The 19,773-nt window shown below is 36.4% G+C and overlaps 1 protein-coding gene across 1 annotated transcript; it reads right to left on the bottom strand.

Annotated features, from left to right (window-relative positions):
• Positions 1 to 2,398: 2,398 nt before the first annotated feature.
• LOC117303253 (voltage-dependent L-type calcium channel subunit alpha-1C-like) lies at positions 2,399 to 5,257 on the bottom strand. The gene is made up of 2 exons (XM_033787411.1): positions 5,017 to 5,257; positions 2,399 to 2,727 (listed from the first exon to the last, which is right to left on the bottom strand). The coding sequence occupies exons 1-2, from the start codon at positions 5,033 to 5,035 to the stop codon at positions 2,399 to 2,401; spliced, it is 348 nt and encodes a 115-aa protein (XP_033643302.1). The 5' UTR covers positions 5,036 to 5,257.
• Between the last annotated feature and the right edge of the window lie 14,516 nt (positions 5,258 to 19,773).

Here is a 19,773-nt window from a genome sequence, read left to right as displayed (position 1 = left end):
ATCCAAAAGGTTATTTCAAAGTGAAAAAAAAATATTTTAAGAGTATTTTTGACGAATATACCTTTTTGTGCATTTTTCTTTAAACTGTCAATGATTATTTCACTTATTTAAGCAATTTTCATTAAATCTGACACACTTAAATGGTTTCTGTTATCATCAAGAAATGATAACAGATTTTGTTGGACAAATTAACAAAAAATCTTCACAAACACAGTTTTTTTGTTTTTTTTTAGTCCCATAATTTGTATAATCTATAATCTACAGAATAGAGGAGCGGAAATCAGATGCAATACGTGGTAAACCTATGTTCTCCGACATTATAAAGAAAACACATTCCGAAATTCCTACATCTCAGAATTAATTAATTCCTTGGATGATGCGTGGGCGTACAAATTAGCAACAGTGAGTACTGGCCTCAGTCATTTTTGATTTATGTAGAGATAGTGGTAACTATGTTTTATGAAATGGGACGGAAAGGTCATTTTAATTACAGGACAAATTACATCTATTGGAGAGAGCGCATTGATGAGACATGACAGCAATATAGCGCCACAAACAGCCAAGGCTATAGCTTTACATAAGGGATTAATACCAGTGAACATGGAAGATCGTTGTACAATTTTTGTTTTAATTAAACTGGTGACTTTTTTTTCTTTTCAGATGTGGCCTTACAGAAGGCTCACTTTTAAAATTGTGACATGTGCTATGTAATTTTGTTTTATATAGAATATTTATAAGATCATTCCTCTTTGGGTTAAAAGGAAGGTACACGTTTGGTAATTACTCAAAACAAATATTAACCTAAAAACGGACTTGGTAACTAGCATTGGAAAGCTGTTGATAGAATAAAACATTGTGGAAAACGACTCCCTCTGAATTAACGTAGTTTTTAAAAATAGGTAATTTCTCACTAAAATATTAAAAGACTTCTAGCTAGAAGTCTTTTATTCCTATCTGAAAGCACACAAATTCGTCCAACAAGGGTGTTTTTTCTTTCATCATTTTCTCCCAACTTTGATGACCAATTGAGCTCAAATTTTCACAGGCTTGTTATTTTATGCATATGTTGAGATACACCAAGTGAGGACACTGGTCTTTGACAACTACCAATAGTGTACCTTCCCTTTAATAGTGAGTAGGCAACTACCCTCAATTGTATAGCAGAGCAAAATTCTATGAAAAATGTGTCAGTTGTTACTCAAAAAGCATCATTTGCTAATGAATATTGGCCCCCCCATGTACGTTCTGCACAAAACTCGTTCTTCAGTCTGTATTTGGTGTTTGCAAACTTGGTGGGCGAAATCATTCTTGTTCCCCGATTAATTTCATTGTGAATAAATTTGTTTCTATGGTTTCTACTCTTTTGTGAGTCACAGAAGTGTAAACAAGGAATAAGGAATTGCAGTTTAGGGTACATGGATGGGTGACAAACCATTGTTTTGCAGTGTATAAATGCATTGAAGTATTTAAGTTCTCAACAAAAAGCATCTATCAGCTACAAAATAAACTATATTTTAACTTTAAAAAAATTAAGGTGGTCAGGTTTATCAATGAAAAACAGTTTATTCAGTTTTGCCAGGAATTTTGTGCAATTTTAGACCAAGTATTTTAAGTTTTTTTTAAAGATTGATCGTCCCCACCCTCATCCTTTCCTTATGCTGTAAAAAAACAAATAATAATTTTTTATGAATTGTGTTTCACCTTGACACCATTCTTTTGAAAATTTATTTAATCTTACCCATATTTTAGACTTCTAAGTTCCACAAAGCCAGCAAATATTATTTAGTCTGGCTTTTCCTCCTCATGAAAAAAATATGTATAAATAAACAGGAGCTCATCCTCCTCTGGAGGATGATCATAAACTGTTTTATTTTCTTTTTTACTTCACCTGATGCTTCAATCTGGATTAAAAACTAAAGTGACTTTTCAGGGAATTGTTTCTCAGGTGGCAATCACAGATAAACTCAGATAAATTTGTAATATAATATGGAAAGAATGTTTTCTAAGAAGTGTGCTATTTCCCGTCAATTCCATGTTTACAACTTTGCTGCAGATTTCTTGACTGGATCAAACGTTAAAACCAACTACTTGGCAGAATTCATGTGTCTGCAATACATCCCCACAGCCATTTTTAACAATTAAATGCAGTAATTATTGTAAAAATTAGCAAGACCTTCAAACAATTTTGGCTTTAGTTACTGGCTAGAACACAGCAAGCTTAAAAAAAGATCAATGTTGCCAGCAGCAACAGCCATTGATAAAGTCATATATAAAGGTCCCAATGGCTTACAATGTAGTAAAGAAACACTTGTTTCAGTAATGAACATTATACATCATTTCATAATAATAAAATGTATTTGAACAAACTTCACATTCTTCACACTCTTTTCAGAATGGCTCAAAAAGGATATTTCCATTCGACAAAACTGATGCACATCCGCCGCACCGGGTTGTCCAACGTAAGGCAAAACAGCGCCCTCGGCGGGCGCAGCGAAGTTCCTGAGTGTTGCTTCTTCTTGTTATAAGTATTCCTTCTCCGATTCATTGTGGAGACCGTGGTGGTGGCCGCCAGCGTGGTCTTCCAAGCTGAACTAAGAGGGGCTTTGGTACCGGTACCGGTAGTAAACGGGTCTGAAGAGGGTGCGGTGGTCGGGGTCGGAGTGGTTGCGCTCCCGCTGATGTATGTTCCACTGCTAGCTGTAGCAGCAGCGACATTATTACTTACCCCTGAACAAAGAAGAAGAAAAATCAAAGACTATTACACACTTGTTATGTTTCAGGGCTCGAATTCGGGGGGGGGGGAATCCACAAGACCACAGGACTTGTTAGAGCGGGATTTTATTTACAAGACTAGAATCAAAAATTAGAAGACACCAGACTCAAAATGAATACATTTTTATCATCTTCATTATTTGAATAAAACACAAAGAGAAAATTAAATCTATTCTGTTGTATGGTACTCAGCAGGATTAAAAGATGCTTGTGAGACTCAAACTCAACATCTGAAAATCACTCTTTTGAGACAAAGATGTTGAATTGAGAAAAAAATATAAGACAGTTTTGGACTTGTCCTTTCATTGGCTTACTGACCCCGACACTGGAATCACTGACCTTGGGCCAGTGGTCCAGTGAAAAATTCAAGCTCTGTTATTTTATTATCTCTGGTTGTATCACCTTAATTTATTCTTGTGTCTAATGAGCCACCATTTCATCTTGCTTTCATTTAAATTTAATACTCGGGGCATTGGTGCTTTCTTAGATCGCTGGCCTGCTTGAGGGACTGCATTTCACACTTACTCCTTGCCTTAAAATAACATGGATTGCTCCCATTTATAATAAAATGTTAAAAAAAATTATTTGAAGGTGTATCATTATTTATCAAGTTGCAATTTCTTGTTACATTACTTAATTCATCACGTCCACCAAATAAATTGCTCTACTATCAACCAGAGCTCGAAGGCAAGGCTCATAACACCTGTCCTAGGTCAGACAGCAAGATACAGAGTCTGTGATTGGTCGGCATTGCGAGAAATTCAACACCCCTGGCCAACCACTTACCCTGTGAGACAGGATAACTTGATTTGTGCCAATATTTTCACTTGTGACTCGATCGGCGTGTCATACAGTTTACATATAGGGAATCGGTTTTGAAGACAAATATTGAGATGGTTGGAACTTAGTTGGAGCTGAGGATTAGCTGAGACCGAGATCTTGCGGACATTTTGGTCTCGATAGGAGGTGGGTTTGTCACATTAAAAGGGCGGTGGAAAATTCCAAGAAGTACAGATAAACTGTATCAGCTTGAACCCCCCCTCCTTCAAGACCCCACCCACTAAACATTTTTTTCAAGGTATCACTGAAAATTGATTTGGAACCATTTCCTTAGCTGACTCAAGTACAGTTAGTGCGACGATTCATTTATTACTTAGGGATGAACGTGTACAAATTATGTTTCTGAAAAATAATCCGTGTCGTATTTTTTATTGGGGCAAAACTTTCATTCATTCATTTTATTTTTCCCCACACAACGAAAAGTGATATAGTTTAAATTATATATAATAATAATTAGGAACAAAATTTAAGTGAATTTATTTGCTTTGGGGGTGGGACTGGGATGGGGAATCAGTTCCACTGATTACAAAACCAGACCATTCTTCTCACTTTGATGTTTGTTTTTACAGTAATATAATCAATCAATCAAATATAATTCAATAAATATATTATTTCTTTCAAACAAAGTAATTTTACTTAATAATTTCACTTAAAAGAAAAATAATAATATTGCAGACTGAATATTCAAACAAAATTCCCTTCCGAGTACTAGCATAGTTTGAGCCCACGGTACCACAATATTTTCAAGGGGATCAATGCATAAATGCATTGATTATGTGTAAGTGGATATATTCTTAAACTAATTTATTAAAATAAAACTAAAATAGACAGACTACAAGAAAAAAGAAAGAAAATGTTTCAGCAAATAATGCTGATGGTTCATCAATTGATGCATAATTTTAAGATGCAAACATAAAACAGCATCTTTGAAATCTAAGTAATACAGCATGTGTAGTGTGTGTAGCACGGTAGCAAGTAGGTCCTGCATCCCAGTCGTGTGGGATTTCAAGCAAATAAAAGAATGATGAGGGACGAGAAAAAAGAGCAAGCAATCCAATTGTGCAACAATGGGATTGTTATAGAACACGTCCACCACAAGCCTTAAAATTCCCCACCATTTGGAGTATAGTGAAATATACAATAGGTCATCATGCATGGCCAAATCGTCAACAGACCGTGTATTGTCAGCCCAGCTCCTATCAAAAAAACACAGTAAATTACTTCCATAGTGGCACGCGCCGTGGTGGCATACACAAACGTACGTAAAACAACGCCACCACACAAGCCGTCTAAAAATACACTGAAAATGGCATTTTTAAAAGACAAATTTCCAGAGCACACCTCAAAACGACAACCAAAAACCACAGACCACTACAAGCAATAAAAATGAAAAGCAATATTTACCCGTCCGAAAATTATCCATGTTGCTAGTCAATCAATGGGGTGGGTAGGGCATGAAAAATGGTTGGTAATTCCGAAGAAAATATTTACAATAAATCCTCAGCGTTGTTCCATGTTTAGTTGTATTATATCGCACGTAAATTCACTATGTGTGTATTTTTTTTTTTAGTTTGCTGGCTCTCTGCGCGTGTACTGTGTGTAAATGAATGGGGCTAGCTGTTGAACGTACGTTTGCATAGGAACATCCGGGTATGCTGCTCCTCCACCATGCCCATTCCAAGAATACCTGAAATGGATGGTGCTGGGGGATATGGGGATGCGGTGGAGACGGTGACAATGTCAAAGGTCAAGTGTGTTTTATGGAAATTAATCAGTACCACTGGTGTTGTAGGAGGGAAGAAGTGGTGATGTTGATGATGAAGATAGTAATTTGGATTTCTAGCATTGATTATGATAATGATGGCATTGTGCCTGGTGATTTTTAGAGTGGCTCTGTCTTCACTTTATCAACATAGAAGAATAAAAGCGAATTCCGAAAAATCTACTCCGCGGTAGTAGAGTATAATTAGAAAGACAAGTTCTCAAAATAGTATCTGTCCCATAATACACATGGTGGTACTACAACCCCCCCCCCCCCAAAAAAAAAAAGAAGAAGAAGGCCTGGGTACAATATTATAATAATTCTCTTCCTTTGGTAAATGAATGGGGTTGGGGATAACAAAGTATGGTGTGAAGTTGTATGCATAGCAACGCATAATAATACATTGTAATTCCCATCCAGGTAATGTTATCTTTATTTCTTCAAAATCACGACAAAAATCTCCCCTCTATTTATAACCAGTTGTGCGTTTTCGTCTGGTCCCAATGCAAAGCGATCCCTTGTCTCTTGTTTATTGACACTAATCCTCTTCAACAACGTATGCATTCATTCATTCTGACCACAGCGCTACATCTTCAGACGGGTGATGGTGACACGTATAGGCTATTTGCCGCTTCAACGCCTCCCTGCTGTTTCACAGAGATAATCTGCTATGTGAGAAAGTGATAAAATAATCTCCGTATCAATGGGATGGATGAAGGGCGCCGCCTAGCGTGACTGTGGAATTTGTATCTTTTATAATATAAAACAATGGTGACCGCATCCAGCACGCATTTTTTTCTGTATATCGAAATTGCCACTGCTGTCGTTGTGCTTTTCGAATGGGGATTTTTTTTCTCTTCTAAATCGATTCATAACAGAATCCTTAAACAAAAATCAGAATCATTATTTTAAAGATGGAAATTCTAAACTACAGGGGGAAGTTACATCCAGCACAGCTGATCAATTGGCCCCCTCACACAGAAAATTTGCAATAACATGAAATGATTTAAAGTGACAAGACTTGGCAGAAGACCCATAAAAAATGGAAATAAATTACGAAAAATTAACACAAGGCCTAACATAAAATCACAAAATCACAATGGGCGGAGGTAAACACCATGACAGCCGACTACCCACTACCACAAGACGTCTGTCTTGTCTTTGTAGTGGATATTGTCGTAATAAGTATGTAGCTTCAATTTCTGGCAGGATCGAGTCCCAAAGGCAGCTACATTTTAATCACATTCTGATTATTCTTTGACATAAAATACATTTGATACGGAAGAATGTTGTGTCAGGTTTTCTTTTGGAAACGGAATCTAGCAGTAAATTTTTAGTGTGAGTATCAGTTCGTCCATTTAAACTGGAAAATTTACTAAGCACTTGAATGGAAGTACTTCCCTCTTGTAAATAATTATGGAGAACTTATTGCTAATAATCAGTCTGCTATTATTAACAAAAAGGGTAAGATTACGCCAGACATGAAATCGATTGAAACAAAAAAATTATCAAAACGGAAAATGAAAACAAAGAAAAACACCACAATGTCTATAAATAAAATGTTTAGGACTTATAATCACATGAGCGAATCATTAGGAAAAGTAATCAATGAAATAAAAACAGAGTAACACAAGAATCAAGTTTTGTGCGTACATTATCGTATGACGCATCACAGCAGCGCAGCGCAGCCTTTCATCTGTGTCCATTAAACGTGCACAACTCGCACGTGTCTTTGTTTTGAAATAGCGCCCTCTTGTGAATAACTAAATTCCAATCCACAAAACAGAGAAGAAGCAAAATGGCGGCTGACAGTAAAGCGGAAAACCGAATGAACTTAGCAGCGTTGCAGCAATGCGACCAGCACATTACGAACATTGTCCAGACGGCTAGTCAAGTAGCCCTCTATACGTTCAATGCTGACGGTAATGAGTGGGTAAGTATGTTTCTAAATTGATGCAATTTGCAGTTGTTTTGGTTTTGTTGTGTTTGAAAAAAAGAAAAGAACGACTGCAGTACGTGTGAACTGACTTTACTCCGTGCACATTACATTTGCATGCAGTCTGTATGTAGCATAGGTTACCGACCGTAAACGTGTACACATACGAGCTGGCACTGTGTGGTGTGTGCTCATTGTGTTGTATACATTCAGCAGGACTTTAAGTACAGCATGGAGGTAGATACCTCCATGAGTACAGGAACACAGTCAAAGAAATGTACTTCTGGTTGGAGTCCGAAAAAAAGGCATGGAAAAGTTTCCGTATGGTTCCACCACTTTTTCATTTCATTCGATATGAAATATAAATGAATAGTATCTAATTTACCTCAATGAGATATCCCTTTTTGTAAAAATGAGTGCAAAAGTGGTGGCGCCATACGGAAAGGCACACTGCTAACTGTAGTTACTGCAGCTGTGTATTTACAATTACAGAAGAAATTCTGTAACTAAATTGAATTGAAGTTATTGTTACCAAACAAAAGCAATATCTCATTTGTGTACACAATAAAGATAGAAAAAACCTGCCACCACTTTTTCATTTGTTATATATGAAATAAAGTAGAATTTAATTTACTTAAAATTTGATTTTTTTTTTAATGGGTGAATAAGTGGCGGCAGGATACGGAAACGGTACAGAAATGTAAAACAAAATCTGAATTTTTATCTGAATCGATCGCCACTCGTTTGAGTTGAGTATAATAATTTCTTATTGAATGAAAAAGTAACCTAATTTTGACCTGAACTTCATCATCAATCACACAGTGCCAGTTTGCTCCCTTTAAAGATAGGGTATACTTTTGGTAATATTGTCAAAGACCAGCAGCCAATTTCCTGAAATGCTAGGATTATTTCCATCTTGAGTAAATACGAGTAACCCATCCTAACTTAGGATGGGTTCATGCGACCTAGCGTCTTTGGATACGGAACTGAACTTGTCCTAAGTCCTGAGATCAATTCACAGCCAGGGAGAGTTTGGTGAAATTGACGACTGTATTCTCAATTGGTAATCCCAAAACTGTATGCATAAAACATGTGAAAGTTTGGGTTCAGTCACCAAAGTTGTAAGGGAATACTAAGGTAAGTTAAAAACATCGTTGTTGTAAAGAATTGTGCGCTTTCAGATTCTCGCTAAAAGTTTGTATTATACTCAGCGCCTTGAGTACCTTGTTTGGTAGATATGTGCGCTATACTATGATATTATTATTATTAATATTAAAACTACATTACTTCAAAAAAGTACACATAACATCACGTTAAAAATTCCTCAGAGAATAAATTAATTTTGAGTTGTTTTTCGGAAGAAAAAAATAAAATAAAAATGTTCACATTTGAGGAAGTTTTTGTGTCTATTAGGAACTCGTTTTATAGCATTAGTGACAGGCTGGAAAATGCCCAACAGCTGTTTGAGTTTTATAAAACTTTATTTCACTAGCACAGTATGTACATGTGTAATCAGACCATTTAGCTTGATCCCAAAATATTCTTATTTATATAGAAAACCTAAAAGTTATATGTAGTTCAGTGTTCAATTTGTTTACACTTTATTATCTTTTTGTTTTCAGGAAAAGACAGACATTGAAGGAAGCCTGTTTGTCTACGCAAGGTAAGACAAACAATAAGAACATATTGGGATGTTTTTTAGGTGTGTTCATCTGAATTTATGTTCCTAAATGTTTACATGGAACGTGTGACTTTTGTTTAGCCTTTTAGCTGTTTCTACCAATTCCAATCTGAAGTATGAGCCTACAGTTCAAGTATGATTAATTTCAGACTTTTATTTTACTTTTGAGCCGGGTTTAAACAGATCCTGTATTTCTCTTCAAATTTAGTAAGCCAGGCTTATTGATCTAGAACTCTAACCCTGGAATTAAACAAAACCAGGGAACATAAACTCCATATTGATCAAAAGTGTGGGAGTGTCGTGGCCGAGCGGTTAAGAGCACCGAATTCAAACTCTGGTGTTTCTGATCAGCAGAGTGTGGGTTCGAATCCCCAGCCATGACACTTGTGTCCCTAAGCAAGACACTTAACCATTGCTTCGTCCTTCGAAAAGAGAAGGGTTCGCCCCTGTGTTCCTGGCTGGATTGGCAGCATATTGTGCCACAGCACCTTGTAAACCTTTACATGGTGCTTAAGGATTAGGTCTTATATCTCAAAAATTTGCCACACTCCTTGCAGTAATAATACCTGGCGCTTTGTATCCTTTGGCAAAAGGCGCGTTATAAATACGGTTATTATTATTATTATTATTATTTATTCGTATAAAAGGTGGAAATGCTGTCAATTCAAATTAAATATTCCTCCTAAGAACTGGATTCCAGTTTCAGACTTTTTTGGTCTGCGGTGACTCTTAACCCCTGCCACTTGCTTGAAAGGAGCAGATGTAAACACTAAACATCCAGAATGGATCAGGATTAAAATTAGAACACAACTCTTTCTAAAACTTCCACAAAACCACAAACCACACTGGTGGCACATGTACATGGATGTAGGTGGAAAATGTAAAACAACAAATTGTAGATGATTTATTACAATGTTTTGTTTTGTAGGGATTAAGATAAGACTGTTAATCCACAAACAAAAGGGATGTCAATCATTTGAAGGCAGGTTTTAACAGTGGCTATGTTCGTTTAAATGTTTAAAGGTAATTGGAAATCGATTTCGTTGTTCAACCAGTTAACCGATTAAACGTCCCAACCCTACATGTATGTTCTTAACCATATTCAAGCAAGTTCATTTGTATGTGTAGCAAGATTATAATGAGTGTGATTGAAAAGAAATACTATACTGGCCGAACATCACAAAGCCACATTCACAAGCATTCAAGTTGGGGCTTGAGAAGTAGGTGTGCACACATGTAAAATGTATGTCAGAAGGAACACGTGCAGTCAACCCTCGTTAATATGGCTCAGTCAGGACCACTCCCAAAAACCTTGTACTATGTATCAACCACTTTCTCGTATTTACAAGCTTGTCTTAAAGGCAGTGGACACTATTGGTAATTTTACTCAAAATAATTATTGGCATAAAACCTTACTTTGTAACGAGTAATGGGGAGAGGTTGATGGTATAAAACATTGTGAGAAACAGCTCCCTCTGAAGTGACCTACTTTTGGAGAAAGGAGTAATTTTCCACGAATTTGATTTCGAGACCTCAAGTTTAGAACTTGAGGTCTCGAAATCAACCATCTAAACGCACACAACTTCGTGTGACAAGGGTGTTTTTTTCTTTCATAGTTATCTTGCAACTCCGACGACCGACCGAGCTCAAATTTTCACAGGTTTGAGAAGACTGATCTTTGAAAATTACCAATAGTGTACACTGTCTTTAACAAGGGGATACTCATGTCTTCATGTTAAACTGCTTGAATGCAACAGAGACCTTTGACTCCATGATCCTGCCTTGTTGTCTTGGTACCTATACCCCCTGCCTTGAGTCTTCAAAGAGGTGTGAGAAGCTGTGGTCTTTGACCTTTGTGCTTGTTGACATAAAGGTTTTAACAATACCTAGGTAATTAGCTGGCACTTATTTCCATTGAGTGCATTTTGAAAGTCAAAGTCCTAATCCTATCCAAGTCAAAACAACTTGGTATAGACAAGAGAAATAGAAGGGTTTAGGCCGCACTCTAGCCTATCTGTGCAGTCTGTAATCAACTTTTGAGTTTTAAAATGTCTTTGGTATTACAGAATGTTGTTTTTTTTGGTTATTACAAGCCCCCCCCCCCCCCCGGCCCCAATCATAACAAAAACATGATTGATTGCGTATATAAGGTAAAAATAAGAGTAAATCAAATCAAATAAAATAAAATCAAATCCAACCTCCCTGAGGAGTCTGTAACCCCCAGTTGAACCTGCCATGTTGCTTTTTGTTGCACGTCACACAATTAGGTGGTACTCATTTATACAGGAACTAGACTGGCATAAACTAGTGCTCAGTGTTAAATCTTCCCTGAGTGTCTTTAAGTTCCAGACATGTATTCAAAGTCAATCAAGATAAAGTAAATAGCGCCCTCTGTTGGTCATTATTGTGTTTCACTTCAACATGCACACAAATTCAGTGGGAGACTTTAGAATGCTTGGTGTCAGCAGACCAGGTGAATTCAATTTTTTTTTTGACCTCATGTGGATTTTACCTGACAAGTCTGCTGCCCTCTAGTGTCACAAAATGGAAACTTTTTTCTTTCGAGAAAATGTTTTTTAACTGTAGTTTTTTTTTTAGATAGGCCTTCTTGAAAGCATGTATGTCTGAACATTTGATATATGAAAACAACATGTATTGTTTTATATAGAAAGGTTTGCGGTAACACCATGTAATGACTATCTCTAATGAGTAGGGGTGGTTCTGAAAAGAACCGTTGGTTTCAACTCGACGTTTCGATCAGTATGCTCTGATCGTCTTCTGGAGAAAGCTGATGTATTGTTTTACTGAGCTAAAGGAATAAGATTGTCAGATTTTTTATTAATACTGTTAATTATTACTACTTTTTAAAAATCCTTTGCACCTGTTATCAGACTATTTATTGATGTTGTATTTATTCTGCAAAGAGTTCCTTTTACGCTGTAAACCTCATCTTTACATTACAATCAAATTCTGTGAACAAGTTAAGTGCAAATAGTACTGATAACATTTATAAAAAAAACTAGTTCTCATATAAGCGTATTTTTCAAAAACATTTTAACGTTCTTTACAGTAAAATAAACACAAGTGCCTTGATCCAAGTTAAAAGTATTAAATTTGAATATAATTTTTGATCCGGAACAAAGAAACTAAGATTGAACAAATCACACTTTCTTCAAATTTAAATTAACCTAAATTGGTACTCGGGTATGCACCAAAGCACGGCTAAAAGTACAGTATACTTGTTTGTTCGGCCGGATTGAAAACCAATACAGTGAGGTGATACCGTAGGGAGGAATAGACTGTTTTTCAAGACATTACTCTGGCACCCACTCCTTCTCTCAGCTATTGTTCCAACTTCCCGGTTCTTCCTTTGTATCTCAACTAGTTCAGGATAGCATATCAGCATATTCTAGTCTACATCATAAAAAAAAAAAAAATATAGAAAGCTAGGTGACTTTTTATGCTTTTGTTGAGTTGAGTGACTAGCAGTATGCGTGGGTAGTAGTGGACTGAATTTAGGGGGAAAAGGACTGTGTAGTTAAATCGATTTAACAGAGTGTGCGGACTGTGTCAGTCGTGACTGTGGTTTAATATCAACCTGAGATGACATGACATTAACATGATACAATACATGTAACTCCCCTCCCGGTCAAACCGCAGCGGCGGGCAAGCTTTCAATGTTCAAATCATGCCGCATGCTGTGTCTTTAGTTAAGTAATTAACCCCCTCAATTATGGGAATAGGTCGGGAAATTAATTCCAGTGTGAACTGGAAAGATGAGCCAGAGGCATGGAACGTATTTATCGCTGACCTGTACACAAATATTGAGACGTAGTCAGTGTTGTAACAAGTGCTGTTCATCTATGACAGAAAGTTTGTATAAATTCGCCTTTATTTAAGAAAGCCTTTGAAAAGAGTCGATACGTTAGGTCATTAACTATTTTTTTGCATTTATACCATAAGTTCTTTTGGTTGGTAAGCAGCTAATTTTATTGTCTCATACAAAGATATTTGTATGGTGCCTGGCAGAAGCCTGTCTTTTAGAAGTCTCTTTGCTCTTTTTACAAGCACACAAAGTACTTTTCTTTTTGTCTCAGCAACAGAAGATGGAAAGCAATAAAAATGGCGCCTTTAAGGAAAAGAAGAATTACCCCAAAGAAATGTTTTCCAACTCCCATGCAGAATTCAATCTTTCTATAATGACTCTATGAAACTTCCTTGATACTCGTCCTAATTTAAACTGATTCTTGATTTTCTAACCCCACCGAAAATTCAGAAAAATATATCAGAAGTATGTAGGTCAGCCCTTGTAGTCGTCAAATGTCCTACTTGTTGTCCGAGGGTCAAGTATTATGCAAACTGGCTTCCTGTTAATGGCTTGTAAATAAACGTAACATCTTTCAAATTTCATGAGATCTCACTTAAATAAAAACACACCATAAACAACTGCATTCATCAAGATCTACTAAGATGTCCCTTAATGAGACAGTTAAGAGGTATTATTTCTCCCTTTTTTCCCCCCTTCTTTTAATAATCTCTCGTCTCCGCTAAAATCTTCAACCATAAGAATTATTAAAACATATTGACGGTAAATCCCTGCGGTACCAGCTGATACGATATACAGAGCCCGTAATACAGGCATTAGCGGTGCTATCAGAAGACTGTAAGTCAGCTTTAAGCCCTCTCGGAGCGAGCGGATACATAATCCTGTCGCGTACCCGCTGTTTGCGTGGTACGGCAGCTTGCCATTTTGATAAGCCATTCCTGGATGTGACACTGTACATTAAGGCAAAGTGCATGTCCTCTTGGGCTGATCTTAAATAGTAGCAGAGGACAGAGGCCTCTGAAATCAATCTGAATGGCATCGCGTCCGCCGCTGGAGCACTGTTAACTCAGAGCTCGTACTTGTCATGGCAACTCATATTTCTCATTGATTCACTTTTTTTTCTTTTTTTTCTTTTTTTCACCCCCACCCCCTGTTCTTTCTTCTGGCCTCAATTTAATACTTGAAACCAAATTGAGTTGTGAATGTCGCACACAAATTGTCCCAGAATACTGCTGCTTGTAAATCTGATTTTGGCACGGACAATTTTATACTCATGAAGTCGTAGCCTTAAGGAACCGATATAATAGTGTGCGCAGTGAATAATCGTGTAGCGGTTTTAGATACAGTGAAATTTGAAGCTGAGATTGCGTGCGTTATATCTCTTCATTTGAATGCAAGATAGGCAGAATTAAATGCCTGGTAATCTGGTAATCTTGTACATTTGTACTACCACTACCGTGTACCAGGACTGCTAAGTTGATTATTGACTCTTTGTACGATTTATTTTATGTATTCCGAAAGTGCTATTATGTACAACCTTTTTTTATTTAAAAAGTGTTATCAATGGTACGTACGACCAATTCGTGGATAGGCTACATTTTATGACGAGAGGGCATTATCACTCAAGAAATACTATTGAATTTGGGATGAACCAATTCCAAGGCAACTCAAATCAGCAAAATACATTTTGTTTGGACAAAAAGACTTGCAAATTTTGTTGACAGAGTTTTGAAAAAAAACAACCCAAAACTGGGCATTTTAGATGCAGGCACCTAAAGAGTTTATATCATCAGGAAAGCTTCCTGATAAAAAAACACAGTGACAATTTACTGTTTCTGTTAAATGCTAAGTGGTGATGCTGGAATATCCATAACTTATTTTATTTCTGCTACTTTGGTGTTTTTTTTCTCTATCATATTGTAAGCTTTGAAGTATGTAAGCTGCAATGTTGAAATTTTTGCGTTAGCATCACTGTGTTCATCAGTTAATTAATGTAATCTTGATAAAAGGCTCTTTGGTAATTAACTAGTGATTAGTAGATTATTTTTAATTTGGCAATCGTGATTTTGCATGTATGTTTTTTCTTGTAAAGGCATGCTGCTATTTTCAGCTGCCAAGGAAAGTCAATATTGCATAATGGTACAAAAAATTACATTTAAACTCCATGGGGAAAAAAACTATTTTGAGAAGGGAAAGGGATATCACCTGTTCAAATTGGTGCTTTTTTAGTAAATTCTTTAATACATTTTATGAAAAAAGTTTTGAATGATAATAATTTAAAATACATTTATACAGCACCTTTTCAAATGTTAAAAACCCCCAAAGTGCCTAAAAATAAAAACTATAAAATCTTTGAATTTGTTTTTAAAAATAAGGTTTCTTCTTAATTGTACAGATAGCAGCCAAGCTTGAAAGCAAACTTTACTTTAGAGTGGACAAAATTGAAAAAGCCCCCCCCCCACAAAAAAAGCACTGGAAAATATTTCTTAGTATCTTGCACTATACAATTACTGAGATTGCCGTTGCCGTACAGTATACAATATGTTCCCATAGTCCCTTGATCTTAATTGAAAATGAAACCTGTGAGTTTGTTTCATTTTAAACAAATAAATTGTGCATTATAATAATGATGTAATTTTTCAAAGCTTCTTCCCATGTCACGCCTATTTGAGACTCCATTTACCTATAACCTGCTTCCCTGCCTCATAACCTCCACCACTTAATCTATTGTGTATCTTTACTACTCTATGTTATATCTTGTCGTCTGAAATGATTGAGTGGAAAAATAAAACTGAACTGAACTGAACCTGAACCAATTCAAATGCAATATCAACGATCATCTTTCTACCTTGATCTCCTTTTCTGGTATCCCATTTGGTGGCCTGTTTTAGGGCCTTGTGATGGGTCTTTTTTAATAAAAATATAAAATAACAAAAATATAAAAAATAGTGCATTTTAGTTTCCACAAGAATGATTTATATACTTCATGTACATAAGTATTTTGGGAAATTATTATCATAATTTTTTTGGGTGGACCTACTTTGACGTGTTTCACATGACGTAATTAATTCCTTGTAAAGTGCAAAGAATGGAACAGTCTAGATTCAGATTCTAAGAACCAAACCAAAGCCCCCAAAATGACCATTCTATTTGGTCTTTTGTAATCACATTAGTACCCTTTCACCATTTTTCTCTCTTTAAACCAAGCCAACACCACAGGACGTACAATTAACGTTCACATTCCAAGTCTTGTTTTCCCATGCGCTAAACCCCGCATTGTGCGTCAAAACAAAAAACATTAGAAAATCTCTAATCAAAACAGACGGCTGAGTAATATGTGATTAGCGTCCCGACGATTGTTTATCTTTCTGGATTCTGACTGTTGTCCCAACATGAAGTGGGGAGCAGTGTGAGACAAGACCAGTGGACTCTGTTGTTTAATACCATGGCATACTTGCATAAATCATGGAGGAAGAAAATAAATTAACAATGTTGACTTTCCCTCAAGGATTAATCAATCGGACAAACAGCTATTGTTCATACTACCATGTTGTTTGCTTCTTCATAAAAAACAAGTGGCAGGCTTGGACAGGGGATTGCAGGCATTGTGTGTTCACTGATTAATAATGATGGGTTTGTATAGCGTACTAAAGTATGCTGTATAATGCAGTAAACAAGATCATCTCTGTACGGCTATAATTTGGTTTAGGCATGTTTTTTTCCCCTTTTCATCCCAGCATTAAAGGTTTTGATACCTTTTGTTGGTCATGTTTTTGGCCATCCCTACTCACTGTGAATGAAGATGTATGTAAACAAAATTATCTGTAGCAGTTTTAGCTTCTCAAGTCATGACGTTTTTTGGGGGAAAAATTGGAGGACGTTTTGGGGGGGAAAAACGTGAGAATCATGTAAAGTCGTTGTACATTACTAAAATAATGTTTGTATTATGAGACAAACATATTTTTGGTGAAATTGTTTTACTCATTTCTCAAAAACTACAGCATCTCAGCAAGTAATATTTTAAGGGAAGCTTTCTACCATCATATCTTTAAACGGTGTAAGTTTTATGTAAATCTGTGGAGGTTTGTGTTTTGTGCAAGTACAAAAAGTACCCCAACCCTTTAATAATGTTTAAGCGGTACTTTTTGCAGCTGCCCTAAGGTTCTACTGTATGTTTTTTTTTTTCTTTCTTTTTTTCTTCAAAACTGCGGGTAATTTGGGGCAATGTTTTTTTTACAAGTTCAGCCGTGGCACTTTTTGTGGGGTTTTTCTTTCTGAAAAAAAGTATGCAAAAAAAGTATATGCAAATACAACAGAAAGCCTTGTTTTTATTTATTTTTTCTTTTATCAAAAAATAAACCACAAGGTATTCGCCTGCAATTTGTATCGGCCCTATAGGCTAGCTTGAATCCTGTGCCCTTTCATCAAGTATAGTGATAGAAAATATCTCAATAACTTCTTGAATGAAGCCTACAGCCTTATCTGCATGTGTCATTGCATTAGCTGCACCTTTGGGAAGATCTGCCCCTCCTTGCATATCAGCAAATTTCCTAAAAACTTCTGGAACGGAGACTTGTACCAAATCACTATGTTAGGCATGTTAATAATATGTACTAAACAGACACTACATATTTCTTACTGTTTTTTTCCTTTTTCATATTGTAGTTTTTTTTTCGCTAAAAGGTAAATGGATGTGTGAATCACAGAGAAAGGACATTGCTAAAAAAAAGACCCGAGGCCGTTCAGGTTTATGTCAACATTTTCAAGTGCACTCTGTGAAACAAACATATCACACAACCAGTCATTTTTGTTCAGTCATACACAGGTAATTCCATTGATTGGTTGATTGTACCCAAAGTACAGTGAACTTTTTGGCAGGTTTGTTTCATTAAAATTCAGCTGCCACTCTTTAAGGCACATCACCTGAACATGCTAATGGTTGAAAATGGACAAAGAAATGTTTTAAATTAATAGACAAAGTAATTTTGTTAAATTGTATACATTACATTAGGCTGTGTCGGACTGTACGGCTATGGCTAAGGTTGTTGCTATGGGCATCCTATGCTTCAATGCATGTTCAAAAAGACTTTATGAAGCTGTAGCCACAGGCAGACTTGACCGTAGGCTGATTTTATAAATATTTTTTTGTTTAATATATATACTTGCCATAAAAATATGTTTATGTGTGGATGAAGATTTGTCATCTTGCTAAGCTCTGAAGTACAGTATTCACTTCAGCTCAAATTGATACAAGTACATTGTATACATGTACACCCCTAGTCAAGATAGATGGGACGTAAAGCCGTTGGTCCCATGTATTGTGTAACACATGTAAAAGAACCCAGTGCACTTATCGAAAAGAGAAGGGGCTCGCCCCGGTGTGGTTAGCAGCAAATTGCACCACGCAACTTGTGAAAACATTACATGGTGCTATGCAAAGGATTAGGCCTCGTAATTCAAACGTAGTCCCACATCTTGCAGGAAATATTGTATGATACAGCACCAGGAGCGTCACTAAGTGACAAATGCGCTATATAAGAAGCCACTATTATTTTTTTATTTTAAGTGGTGTATTAGGCTAGTACAACTGCATGTCACTCGGCCCCCAGGAATTTAAGTAACCCAGATTTCAAACATGTTATGCATTGTCATCTGTCTGATGGTAGTAATCACAACCAGTTAAATTGTCAAATGAAGTTATATTCACAACACTCAAAAACAAATCTTGGGGATTAATCCAACACAAAACTGTATCAACCCTTGCAGGTTCCCAATAATCACCTTGGTTAACAAATATTGCGTTAAAGTGCCTTGCTAAAAAATGAGCACACTTTAAAAATCTATTATTCACAACTGAAAAAGAAGAAATATTTTGAGCATTTTAAACATCTAGGTTGCACATTTTTTAGTTGCCCACAGTGCTAGTTGAGCAGTAAATGTTTACTAACCGGTAGCATCTTTTACTTGAAAGTATTATGCAGGACTGAACCCTGATGTAATGTATCGGCCGAAAATGATCTTTTTAGTGGTTCGGCAATTTATTCATACTACAGGTGTAGAATACTATCAGGCCTGATACTTCACGGAGACAACGAAGGCGATTGCCTCCGTGTCCCCTGGTCATTGCCTTGGTGCCCTTGAAATGCTCCAGTACAAATTTGCAATTTCATCATAGGGTGCCCTTTACCAAGAAGAAAATGCCTTGATGCCCTTGTCCTTTCAAAAACGAAGCATACAGCCCTGGAATACATTTACAATGTCTAATATCAGTGTCTATGGAAGTGTCCACTGCAACAGTGAGTCCATGTCCCATATACATTTTACATACAGGTATAATCTGCCAAGGTTTTAAATTGAGGATTTTTTTTTATTTTATTACCTCGAGGACATCGATAGCAATGAAATTTGCTGGATATTTCTGGACTGCGTTTGGGTTTATTTCGCATGTGTGACATGGCCTGATTGTCATGGAGATGAAGATGTAATCGTTGTTCTTGACCTCTTCTTTAAAAGTCAGTCTTCAATTGAGAAAAAAGTACCTAATACCAAACGGCTGGGGTCTTTTAATTGATTTTCTTTTTAGTGCAAAGTTCTTTACACTATTAAAAAAACAAAAAGAACTGTTGATTATTATTTGCTCAGAAAAAAATTAAATCGTTAGCAAACAATGTTATTTGTTCTACTATTGAGTATCCAACTGAATTGTATTTATTCTTTAAGAGAAATGGAGGCCATGGCATCTGTTACCCTTGCCTTGGCCTCGGTGCCCCTTCAAAGTTTTCCATAGACTGTAAATTTTTTCAGGGGAAGTGCCCTTTGCCCTTGCCCTCTGGAAGATGAAATATCATGCCTGCTGCCTCCTCGCTTTGTTTTATTGATACGGAGAGAACAATATTTGTGCCTCAAGAAAGGTTATCAAGTAAACTTTTATATCATATATGAAAATGGCCTTTCCC

Source organism: Asterias rubens, chromosome 2, assembly GCF_902459465.1.
Source record: "Asterias rubens chromosome 2, eAstRub1.3, whole genome shotgun sequence".
NCBI lineage: Eukaryota > Metazoa > Echinodermata > Asteroidea > Forcipulatida > Asteriidae > Asterias > Asterias rubens.
The sequence above is the reverse complement of the archived record's forward strand: the minus strand, read 5'-3'. Positions and strand labels throughout refer to the sequence as shown.